The 13,033-nt window shown below is 40.0% G+C and overlaps 2 protein-coding genes across 5 annotated transcripts in view; one reads left to right on the top strand and one right to left on the bottom strand.

Moving 5' to 3' along the window:
* khdrbs2 (KH domain containing, RNA binding, signal transduction associated 2) overlaps positions 1-5,412 on the bottom strand; it is a 50,328-nt gene extending 44,916 nt beyond the window's left edge. For all 4 annotated transcript variants that reach the window (XM_078104506.1, XM_078104508.1, XM_078104507.1 and 1 more), the window contains exon 1: positions 4,956-5,412. In XM_078104506.1, the coding sequence (XP_077960632.1) occupies positions 4,956-5,109 (154 nt within the window). In that variant the 5' untranslated portion in view covers positions 5,110-5,412. The remainder of the gene's footprint in view (positions 1-4,955) is intronic.
* A 2,289-nt stretch (positions 5,413-7,701) lies between these two features.
* On the top strand, positions 7,702-12,561 carry LOC120820321 (isoaspartyl peptidase/L-asparaginase). Its single transcript, XM_040177913.2, has 7 exons — positions 7,702-7,873; positions 8,999-9,190; positions 10,430-10,572; positions 10,789-10,952; positions 11,100-11,218; positions 11,441-11,551; positions 11,854-12,561. The coding sequence occupies exons 2-7, from the start codon at positions 9,004-9,006 to the stop codon at positions 12,060-12,062; spliced, it is 933 nt and encodes a 310-aa protein (XP_040033847.1). The 5' UTR covers positions 7,702-7,873; positions 8,999-9,003; the 3' UTR covers positions 12,063-12,561.
* Positions 12,562-13,033: the final 472 nt, after the last annotated feature.

Raw genomic sequence — 13,033 nt, 5'->3', positions numbered from 1 at the left:
AATCCAATCAAAAGGAATTCTTCCAACATACAGTAGGTTAGATTACGTTGTTGCACTGAAATGCCTCAGAGGGATTTAATGAGACAAAACAGATGTTAGAAAAAAAACCTCATCACATCCAACGGGGCAAACTTAGGATGTCCTGATATTCGACGTGCACTCAAACAAATAATGCACACAGTACGACTCGTTCCCTCTTTCACTCGACTCATCTTTTATTTTGAAAAACTGTCTGGAAAACAGCAAAACTCAAATAAGCTGAAAACTGAAACACTGCAGATATTAAATAACTAGAAAACCTATTAGATCGACCTACTTCTATCTCATTTAGTGATTTAGGAAGTTATAGCTGAACTCCATTTGATGTGCTTTTTGCTTTCAATAAAATAAACCTTATGTTAAAAACAGTACTGTATGATTAGGGAGTCACTGTGTTGTTGGTTGGTATTAAAATACTCATTCGTAATGGATTCACGTAGTGCAACAAGTCCGTAAAGAATTGAATAGTTTATTTGCTTTATTGTACGCGGGCGGTTCAATCAACTGCATAAGAGGTCAAACACAGATGCTTTGTTGAGTGCTGCCATTAGCCTCGACACAGCTACATTATTCACTGATTTCTTCTACCAACTGAATGGGACATTGACAATGACTCAACAATGGCAGCCAAAATGAATCACTCTAATTAATCTCCAAAACCCTAATTGTATGTTCACATCAGATACATAGCGAGGCAGGTAGCAGAGTGGACCCGGTGTGGCGAATCGACCAGACGGGCAATTAGCTTTGTCCTTTTCCACTTTGGAGCCATGAATGTGACTGCATGGGGCCGGAAATATGCGCCACTGTTTGACCACATGCTGTTTATTTGTTTTTAACTGAGCTGCACTGAGGACAATAGGTTGTTGCCATTGACGCTGTGATAAGATTAAATCTACAAAATAATAATCCTTAAAGTCTCTGCTGAATGTGCAATGGAAGTTGAAGTGAAAAAGTAATGACAAATAATAGACATTTAATCGTGGTGGCATTTCAATAATCATCTATTGTAATGACTTACAGGTCAGGCTAGATGGAAAACTTTGGTTGACAACATGATCCCATGAGTGTGAACATGTATGTATAACATCTGTTTTTTATTATATACAACAAGTGTATAATAATATCTCTATGCTTTCTATATACAAAGCAATGATATTATATGGGTGATGTTAATATGATATAAGGCTGTAATGACATTTCCATATATTTGACTTCCTGTCCATGATGCACCACAACTACATCTATTTTATGTTATTTGACAAAAATGGTTGATCGGTTTCTTCAACGAAATCGGGTAAGGGCTTAATACGCAGAAAATACTATATATTTTGCATTGCTTCAAGCTGTTGAATATTCAGAAAGTTAAATAGCCCAGAGCCTCACAAAGTATGTTCATTACTGGACGTTTTATTCTCTTCTGTTCTGTGGACTTTGTTCGGCAACTTTCCAACCGGAAAAGCGCAAAGGATGAGATGTATCTGCTGTAAATGTATCTCACAGTTAAAGTATTTGAATTATTGGATATATCTTGGTTATTTGTTATGTAATAGTTAATAGTGAGTTTAGTAACACATATTATTTTCCTGATTCATCAGTATCCGTATGTGTCTGTCTTTCAGTCCCAATCACGTTTTTGTGGCACCCTGCTCCATATAGCACTTCATTCCCTTGTGCGATGGTACATTCTGCGTAAATGTAACAACTGGCATTTTTGGACGAAATAGCGCACTGGCCTCCATCAGCATGTGATTTCATTTAACTCTCTTCAAAACGTGTTCAAAAAGTGAATGGAAATCAAACCCATTCAAATGTAACCACGGCATCTGAAACGACTATAGTCATGTCATGAATACAGTCATTTATATTCCTTCCCAAATACCACGTTCCACTGTGTATGCACCTCCCTCTTTTTACAGCGTTTACATACATTACATCTCCTGTCCTGTTGTGACCATTTAAGATGCTCAGAACATACTAGAATAGTATAATTGTCTGAGTGCTGCTGTTTGTCAGTAGCTTTAAGTCCTTACGACCTTGGAGTATAATCTTATTCGACCTACGTACGCGCTCATTGTAAGCCACTCGATAGGAGCGTCTGCTAAACGCAGAGAATGTAATGCAATGTATCACTTTCCTGAAATGTAATTTCTGTGTCCTTTTGACAGGTCGGACCCCGCGGCTGCGTTTATCTGGAGCTGTGAGCCGGATTCACGGCTGGATACCGAGCAGGTGATAATGGAAACACTGAATATATGAACAACCATTGATAAATAAGAAAGGGCTGGATTAAATTCAGTCCACTCTTAAAAGGAGAATCACCCTCTGGGGAAACATCGCCCGAATCAGTCGTAACAATGTCAGACTTTTTAGTAGAAGTTACACCTCCCTGACTGAAGCATCAATGTGTTGGGATGTGAAAATCTCCTGTAATATATATTCTTACATTGGTTTTATTATGCACCAAACTGAAAGCACCAACTCTCAGGGCCTCATACATTCTGAGTATCGAGTAAGATTGAAATCTACCTAAAGCTTACCATCTCAATATCGAACTATAGATCTTCCTTATTGGAAAACTGAAACTAAGGCTAAAACAGTTTGAAGTGCAGTGCACTGGTTCATGTATTGTGCAACTACTTTTAATTAAAGTTAAAGGGTCATTTACCCAAATGTGGTGTGAGCTTGTTTTTTTCGATAGCCGTGACTGAGCATTTTCATCATCCTACAGTACGTGGCACAGAATTTACATATACGATGTGTTCAAGCAGAAACAGACAGAAATTGATTGCTGGTTGTTTTCCTGCTTTCTATGAATATTTCCTCTCGCGTTTGACCGTGACCCCCCCCCCCCCCTCCAAAAAAGCAGCTCAGTGCTTTGAGGCAAAAGTGTTTTATAGCAAGATAGAGGGGATGAGTACAAACTCATGTTTTTGGTGAATTGAAGAGCATTGTGATCTCAGATTGTCGTGTTTCAGGACAAAGAGTTCAAGCTCTAAATGTTTAACCTATTAGACATTAAATCATAAATCATAAAGTCGCACTTGTGAAAACACCCTCCACTCAGCAGATCTTGCTCTGTTACACTTTACTTAACCTGGTCCATATCTATAATATGTATATCCATCACTGATTCAGAGAAGCCTGCATGAACCTTGTTTCTTATTATCACTGTGCTTATATGGGGCATTTAAGATATTACATATTAGCTGCTTAAGTGTTTAGTGATAAGGTGAAGTAGATCTTGTGATTGCAAGAACATACATTCACTTCTTAAATATGGAGCCGTTAACTGAGACCATGGTAATCGTGCATGATGCGGTTTATCATGAGTGATAATGCAGGATTAAATGCGTTACTAATTACCGGTAAGAGCTACGAAGGCATTAATCCATAAAGGACCGTGTATCTTGCTGTCCAATGATATGTATGATGCTGCATTGACCACGATCATAGACTGACAAAAACTGAAAATCACAAACAGGGTATTTCGCATGCCGCCCACAGATGATTATGTTGAACATTTTCCAAGCTGACAATTCAGTATTGTCTGAACTGACAGTTTATCATAACAATTGTCCACTATCGTGTATAACGTAGGCTGTTCTTTGTCACTGTGCTAACTGGAAACACGATGTTCTATTGCCATGTAATATTAGGTATATTATGTTATTTGTTTGGTGTAAAGTATTACACTGTATGATGGGACATCTTTTACACTATGGGGAAAAAACTAAATTATATAAACTATGATGGTAATATTAATAATACTCAACACGTTTAAACGTGCTTGTTGCCGTTCACTGTGGATATGATAAAGCATTAGAAACTACGTTTTTATAATCCTGTACATGTGAGTCAGCCTTGTGATGATTTAGCTGCATATAAGTGCAACGTGTGACAGACGATTCCTTCTGCATCACAGCGACAAGAGGCGCACTGTCAGGCGTCTCATCAACACATTTCAACAGGAAAGCTCAAGGGGCAGAAAACACCTGAGGCCAAACACCTTGTGCAATGAGAGCACATTGAAACAACACACAGTTTGACCGGACCGCCTTTAACACACATGTAACGAGATTGTACATATGTACAGTATGCATGCACGTACTGTACGCAAGTTGAAGCTGATTACTGCCTCATTATGTAAAGTGCATTAAATCTAAAGACTGCAGAAAATCTGTCTCAATGGCATTAAGCCCTCTCTGTGACAATGATGGCAGTTCTAAGTTACTATGGTGGTAGTGATACAAAGAGAAGGCATATGTCATGCTGCATTCTCCTAAATTGTGTATTAAAGGTAAAGTTCTAGGAAAGAGGACATTTGGTCACTGGGTGGGTTTGAATGCTCAAGGTGCATGTCAAGTTTGCTGAACATATGTCCTTTGTGACAACACGCACCTGTTCAGGTCTGATAAAGATGTTACAATTCTGATATGCCGAAGAGACAAGAGCCGGTAATGATAAACTGCACTAATTGGGTCAACGGCATCATCAAAATCCTGCAAATTGTACATCGTTAGTCCGTCCACCCTTTGTCATCCGGAGCTGCTCTGTGATTAGTGGAAGTTACTGCTGTGTACCAGAGGTTGACCTTGGAGGGCAGTGAGGTGGAAACACGTTGACTTTTCACACACACTTTACTTTCTGTGCACACACATATTTCTCTCCCCAACGGTATCAACGCCTCAGAAAAGTTCCGCACTGGAGCCAAAGAGGAGCTGCTTCCATTAAACACACAGCACAGCGAATTCCATCAAACATGCGTTAAGAGCCAATGTGTTGAAATCGCATTACAACACTATACTTTCCGGAAATGCAATGCATGTCAATGGATTTTTTTTCAGTTGCAGTAAACAGGGCGAAAGCTTTCAAAGTGAGAGTAGATCCAACTTTAAAACAAATACCCGACTTACCTTCTGAAAGAAGGCGCGCCGCGTGCACGAACGAGGGGTCCAAGCTGTTCTTCTCGGCCACCAGTTCAGGTAAGTACTGATCTGGATGCATTATTACCACGACGGACCTCTTCGCCGGCCGTGCAGGAGAGGCGGCGGGGCTGAGCGGCGGCATGCGACCACAAACCTTCCTGCTGCTGCTGCTGCTGTTACTGGGGGTGCTTTCTTTCTTTCTTTTTTGTGCAGCTTCAGTCCAGAAATTGATGAGCCACGAAAAAAACTAAGGCGTCCCGGGTGATGCGAGACGCTTGACTGGTGGTAGCGATGCGATTCGGAGGCGTGAACGACTCGCTGGGTTGACTTGTGTTTCAGAGGCGTGAGTCCATCTTCGCCGCTGCCTGCTGCCTGCTGCCTCTCCTCGGCACCTCGCCAGACTCAGGCTGCTGCTTCTGCGGCTGCCGCCCCCCCCTCCTCCCTCACCCCCCCCCCCCCCCGCCGCCGGTATTGGCCATTCTCTGGTGCGGGCGCTGCTGGAAAACAAAGGCCATCCCCGCAGAGTGCATACCAATAGGGCGATGCGCTGTGCGAGGGAGTCAATCCAAATTAAAAACATTTTTTTTTAAAGTTTGCACTTGTTTGAGTCTGGCATGAGTCCGTGCAAAATACCTTTCTCCTAGATGCAAGATTGTTTTCTTTTTAAGTTATTTGTATGAATTGCAATCCCTCAAAAGAAAGTATGACTTTCTAATGTAGACTTAATTTGAGAATACTATGAACTACCACTAGACATGTTGTGTGGCTTGGCTTGGTTATTCTACACGGGAGCTGGAGTTATTGCTGATGTGATAACTTTGATTATTGCTAAAGCAGTAATGTCATCAAAACATCCAATTAAAATAGAATTAGTTCAATTCAGCCGCAGCGAAATGTACGGTTGCCAATGAGGTCTGAAAGTTTAGGAGATATTTTACCCCTAGCAAAGCATGTATGTACCACTGTGTGCCAACTGATTCCCGAGGCACTAAAACACTGTTTCTGTGTCGCTGTCCATGGTGCTACACACGACCCGGATGACTGAGGTCACTCTTGGTTGGTGGTGGTTTGACACGTTGTATGTTGGTGATTTCAGTGTTTTCGTAACTGATAATGAAAACTTATCATGATAATACAAAACATTAGTTATTTATTTCAGTAGTTGTGCTCCTCAATAACTATTGGGTACTTCTTTCTAAATAGTTTTTTATCCTATTGTTATTTTATATTTTGCACCCACAAAAGAACAGGTCTCTTCCAACATGTTGCTATCGAAGATGTAATTGCAACTTATTTTTGAGTAAGTTGCGGTTTGGCTTCATACTTTGAAGGCTGTGCAACAACATCTCCATTTTGTTACTTTTTGAATGGAATTGCATGGTTCATTGGAAAAGATCAATGCTCATTTCAAGTTTCCTTTTTGCTGTGTGGATTCACTTTGGTAAGTTTGAGACGTCCTATCCATTTTCTCACTGTGGTAGTTGATGAATTTGTCATCCAATGCCACTATAATTTGAATTCAATCTCAATAAAAGCAAAATGGTCAGACCAAAAAATCACAATGTTGCGTATTTGCTTTGTTTGTCCAGCATAGACAGTGTGATGCCCATCTGTGTTACAGGGTGCTAAATAGACTACCTCACTCTGTGGTTTGTTAGCTGGGTTTAAATCCCATCACAGAAGTCGTAATAATGTAAATGCCAACCTCATGTCCTAAAGGACTCAATAAGTCAAGAAGAACATGCATCATTGCACAAAAAAGCTGAACATACATTCTGCCTGCATAGGGAATTATATCTCACAAGGAGTTTCAATGTCAAGTGAATGCTTCATTAGGTCTTTATGAACCAACGTCAGCGGTGTGGGCAGGCACCTCCTAACAAACACCGTACTTGTCTTGTAGGTCAAATATTGTCTTGAATTCTAAATGTATCTTCAGTGTGGATCACAGGCTGCTCTACTTACTCACTGTTCAATATGAATGGACTAAGCTGGTGACTGAACAATTCTAGCTTAATTTGACTGGAGGAGTTGACTGACTGCACTGATCAGAACCATAAAGACTGCGGGGGGACTACAGACTACTGCTGTCAGGTGAATCAAAGTCAGTTTCTGAGTTTCCTTTCATGTGGAGTCATAAGACTGCAATTGCCAGTGCAATCCAACAATGGTCTACCACCGTAGTGGTACATATATATAGTCAGAATACTCATGTGGCTTGGTTTTATTAACCAATTCTCCCTTATTTCCACTTTACCTCTGCATGTGTGAATATTTATAATTTTAACTTATTTAGCTCGCTTTTCTGTTCATTTCTAAAATGGCACGAAGGCCTAGAATGAGCCAATATTGATCAAAACTTCTCTCCCCCTTTACCAATATTGAAATATGTTTCAACCTGAAATTGGTACAGATTTACTGCACTCTAGTGGTCAAACGGCAACATTGCATATTTCACTAATTAACGTGACGTAGATCAGCCCCTTGTTATTACTTGGCCAGTCAATAAACTATGTCCTCTTTTTTCCCTTCTTAGAACGGCCTTTGTCAAGTCATGCATAACCCATGGAGCCCATATCCATTCCATGATCCATATATTTAAGGTTTTCGGTTTGTAAAGGTGACATGAAAGAAAAATAATAGTGTAGATAAAAATGATGAAATTATGAAGGAACAAACGGATGCACAGGTGCATATATCTTGTGACAGGAACGTGTGAAAAACAGCAGTGACTCTGTGAACTGACCAATACGTGTAACATAGTTATCTCTTTACTACTCAACGTTCAACAAGTTGGTCAACGCGGACTTTATTTTGAAAGGTTTTTACCGGAAATGTCAGTTGTAATTGCGGTGAAGACGGGAGGAAAACGGAAGGCTTCCCCCACGGCAAACGGCACAAAAAAGGTAAATAAAGTAAAATGCGTTTCTTTAACGGCGCAGGTTGATGGTTCAAGTCGCTGCACCCGATCAACTCTCCCGAGAATTACCTGTGCGCGTTATTACCACGCAGCTGCACACCTGAGGGGAGGGATCCCCACGTGTCCCGCACGTCAGTCCCTAGCAGACAGCAACTCTTGTGCGCGTGTGAGAACGTATATAGCATACGACAATGACAACAATGTAGGTGAAACTGCGCTAATGTAATTAGATATTGTGAGTAGGCTGTGACATATTGCATATCTCGGTAATTCATGAGTAATGTGCAAATAGGTTTCTTAATAGTTTGAGGAAGCACGGATCGACCCCTAATGCTGCTCAAGCACCCGCCCTTTGGCCCCTTTAGCTGGAGCCCAATCTTTTCTTCATGTGTCAATATTTAAGAATCTAAAATACTCTCTGTCATCAAGTGTGTTTTGATATCTGACGGGGCATTTGTTGCGTTCTTGTGAGAATTTAAACCCCAGCATGCTGCGCGGCGCTCACAAGCCCCGCCCCTCCTTCCCCTGCTTGTCGTTAAGCAAGGCATTGAAATAAATCACAGTGAAGTAATACAAACTGCACCAAAGGGGATGCTCCTGTGAAGATCCTTTCATTTCTTCAGAGCAGAGTTTGGAGTTAGAATATTTTTTGATCCAACATATTATTTGGTTATTCAATATGGCCTTGTTTTTATTGCCCGTTATCCGTTTATTTATTCAATTTGATCATTTGAGTTAGTTTGTAAACAAAGATAAATACACAAGTTGAAGATATATTTATATATATAATTTTGGCAATGCCCTTTTGGTTTGGTCTGAGCACCTGCTCCCCAAAATGTCTGTGCACGTGCCTGATGTATGGTGTGCAAATTCAGACTCATTGTTTCCATTTAAATGACATTCTTCGAGCCCAAACAAAACTGTCCCAACAGACCATACAACCTGCAACATTCACTAAGGTACATTAAACAAACTGATTTTGTGGTGCGCCATTAGAGGTGTGCTCTTAAACAAGAAAACCCCATGTTCCTGTTCAAGGATCTAATTATGTGTATTCGTTTTAGTACTCTGTGAGTACTAAACTTCTTTAGTAAATGTTTTTTTCTTGCAGGAAAGATGCCAGCAGTCCTAGTCGTGCATGGTGGGGCGTGGGCGATACCGGATGAACTGGCCGCGGCTTCTGTTGATGGGGTAAAGGTTGCAGCACGTGATGGCTTTTCAGTGCTTCAAAGAGGAGGAAGTGCACTGGATGCTGTCGAGGCAGCTGTAAGGGCTCTGGAAGATAACACTGTGTTTGATGCAGGTATTCTGAAACGATAATATGACACATATCTATTTTTAATCTACATATTGGAGTTACCTTTAAAAATAAGTTGTATACACTCCATTTATACCCATTTCATTTAGCCTGAAACACCTCCGACATCATTCCTGCTCCAGTCACTTTACCCATATTTTATTTAGCACAACGTTACCATTAAAGTAAACTCTGATTGCTGTTTCTGGGATGCTGCCAGCCAAAACAAGTAGTGCCCTTTAGTAGATTATACATTCATCATAGACCTTCATATTTGATATTCAACGTTCTTGTACTTGTATATGGACAGACATGTATTCTCAATGTATCAACATGTTAACTTTCTTTTCCTTCATTTAGAGGTTTCATTTTGAAATGAAACGCCTTCACACAAGCCTAATTTGATTGTAACTAAATGTCTCCATCTGCTGGTGGTGCTGTCAACGTTCATCTAGACAGAATCAGAATTATTGCGGGAGGTTGAGATGAGACTTCAGGCTGAATTTGGTGCTCATCCTCATCATCTGGCTTTAGTCCCAAATGCACCAAAATACAATCATCCACCATTTCAGATTAAGTCTGGCTTTTCTGCCCTCCCGGTGATCCCAACAGGTTAAAAAAAAAAAAGACCTGCCCCGACATGGGGTGTACTTCTGTATAGTGTACAAAATAACAGTCTTTATGTACCAATGTCTATTGCCCTTTGCTACAACTATTAGCAGAGATTAGAGAGATGTGTATATCACCCGTGCTAGTTTTCTGTTTGTGTAAATACAAAACAAACTTCTGCCCACTTGATAAACAAAGACATGTGTTAATTTTATATTTTAAACAATTAAACTACATTATAAGTACATTTCAGACCTGAAAAACTATTCAATTATAAATAAAGACCAAAGGGAAAAATTGCATTTTTATGCACCAACTACATCTCAACAACTACAAACAGATATCAATGATGTGTCAATGATCAACGATGCACAGTATCTCGTATTAACACAATGCTCTGTGGCAATGCTTTGTCACCACCTTGTGGATGTGTGAGGATGTAGCAGGCGACGGAACACATCTTCACACGAGTAATCCCATCTCCAGCCTCTCTTTCTCGCACCCTCTCCGCCTGCTTGTTAGATTCTATTCATTTCGTTTCTCAGGCGTGATGAATTAATCCAGTTCACGTGGTCTAAATGTGTCCATCTGGTGGTGTGAGCCATTGCTTCAGCGAGTTACCGATTTGGATTGTAGGGCATGGGGCAGTGCTGAATGCGGAAGGAGAAGTGGAGCTGGATGCCATTATCATGGATGGAAGGACACTTGCCAGCGGTGCCGTGTCTTCAGTGAAGAACATCGCCAATCCCGTGTCTCTGGCACGGGCCGTGATGGAAGAGGTATCATCTCCGATACTTGGATTTTGTCTCGCTTGAAAAGAAACCGTGAGAGAATACTGATGGTTCCGAAAAGACCAGTTCCATTTTAAGAAACTTTTTAGTGTTTAACAGTTTTTTTGTGCAATGATCAAATGCATTGAATTGTTATAATGACCCCTCTATGACATGTTTTGAAGCACATGTTTCTTCTATGTCTGGCGCCATTAAAACTTGCAGACGGCCCACGTTATATTGACAAGCAGAGGCGCAAACCTGTTTGCAGAAAGCATCGGCATGGCCACAGTTCCCACTGACACACTGGTGACTGAGAATGAGAGGAGGGAGTGGAAGAGAAACAAGAATTATGTTACTGGAGTAATGGAAGATTTTAACTCTCAGTTGTAAGTATTTTTGCACCGTTTGACTATTTCTAGTCCAGACATACCGGCAAACAGCTGGTGAATGGCTCCGTTGGCAAGTGAGAAGAAATGTTAGCTACATAATAAGACAAATACGTCTTCCTCAATCACTTTCTTTTGACTTTCTAGGGCTCACGATACCGTTGGGGCAGTTGCTGTGGACTCGGATGGCAATGTTGCATGTGCAACATCAACTGGAGGGATCAGAAATAAAATGGTTGGCAGAGTGGGAGACTCTCCCATTATTGGTATGACTTAATTTACTTGTATGGTCTCAAGTAGCACTTTTTAAACTGTCAGCTACTGTTAAAATAAGTTCATATGAAATTAGAAGTCATTATTATCAAGTCGAAGTTGATCACATAAGTATCTTTGTCCAAACAACTTGTGCTTTTCATTTTTTTCTTTGATATTTGGATTTGGGAAATTAAGTTAATTTATTTGATTTTATTCCCTTTCTTTTAAATAAGGCTCTGGAGGATATGCAGACAACTTGATTGGTGCAGTATCTTGCACCGGTCATGGAGAGTCTATTCTTAAAGTGACATTGGCCAGACTCATTCTTTTCCATATCGAACAAGGTGAGGCATCACTTTAAAATGATTTAGACAAGTCCCATATGTCTAAATTGATCTGGTCTCAATATGATTTGACCACTTTATTTTGTGGGACAATCATCAAAACATCAAGCGGTGAAGTGAGTAAGATTCAAACGGTGTGAATGTCCTATTACTATTTCATTAAAAATAAATGTACAGAAACATAAATGTTACATTTTCCTGACAGGCTTTTTTGAGATGCTGCAAAAAAAATTGATCAGATATCTTAAGATTCATATGTGAAATGTTGTATTTTCCATTTTTTTCCTTCTTGGCCTCCACAGGTAAATCACTTGCAGATTCTTCTCGGTTGTCTCTGCAGTACATGGGTGACCGTGTCCGTGGTGCAGGAGGTGCTATTGTAGTTTCTCCGTCAGGAAAGTGGGCGGCCACCTTCACCACAGAGCGAATGGCTTGGGCAGCAGTGGACCATGATGGTCTGTGGTATGGATTAAACCCCAAAGAAAGACTAAAAGAGAAGTTATCCCAATAACCATTTTAACGGTTTTAATCCTCAATTATTCAATAATATAGGAACAGTATTTCTTTCATGTGTTTTTGCTAATTCCAGTAATTTCCGAATAATTGGATATATACTATATTTTATAATTTATACTTAGTGTCTTCTTTCTAATCTGTAAAGATACTTACTGTACAACACATACAGGGAAAAGTATGACTACGCAAATTGTGGATATTAAAATAGAAAATTCTCAAGATGTGTTATTTGAGCAGCCAGTACGTACATTGGACAGCTTTTTTGCAGACAACATAATGTAGAATGTCGGAGTTAATTGATTAAATTCTATTTCTTCCCATTTAAATTTGTCAACACAGATCAATCAATCTGCCCTCCATGATACTATTTAAATCACATCATTTTACTCAAGATGTTAGTCTGCTACAGTTTGTAAAACCAGAGAGGGTCATGGGGCTCCGTTTGTATGAATCATTTCTTGGCATTCAATAAAATGCTGCTGTATGTCACATATGTGATACGTATGACTTTTTTTTCCACCCTATGTATGTTTCATCACAAGTTGGTGGGTTTATAGTGTTTCTTTTCATGCAACTCTGGTAAATATGGATTTACACCCTCATCGATGAACGTGCTCTTCATTTGACCAGAATTGTTGACCTTTGAAAAAAATGGCTGTTCAAACACAATCACTGCACACAAACCTGAGTAAGAATTAAATGAGATGGTACGTTAAATCAGCCCCCACTGTGATGTAAGTTATGGATTTAAAAATGTAAGTATGTAAAAAAAGAAACTTGATTGTGGACAAAACTGTTGAACTATACCATTTATCCTGCCGTGTTATTATGCCCTTTGGCTTAAAATTGCAAAAGTGGACAGTTTAATATATATAAGTTCATGCGTCCTGCATGCAGTTAATTTCAAGCAAAATGGTAGAAAATGCTCTCCAGGTGTACAAAATAAATACATGTAGTTTCCAAGGG

Source organism: Gasterosteus aculeatus, chromosome 6 (assembly GCF_964276395.1).
Source record: "Gasterosteus aculeatus chromosome 6, fGasAcu3.hap1.1, whole genome shotgun sequence".
NCBI classification, from domain to species: Eukaryota; Metazoa; Chordata; class Actinopteri; order Perciformes; family Gasterosteidae; genus Gasterosteus; species Gasterosteus aculeatus.
Note: the sequence above shows the minus strand (reverse complement) of the source record. Positions and strands in the feature narration are given on the sequence as shown.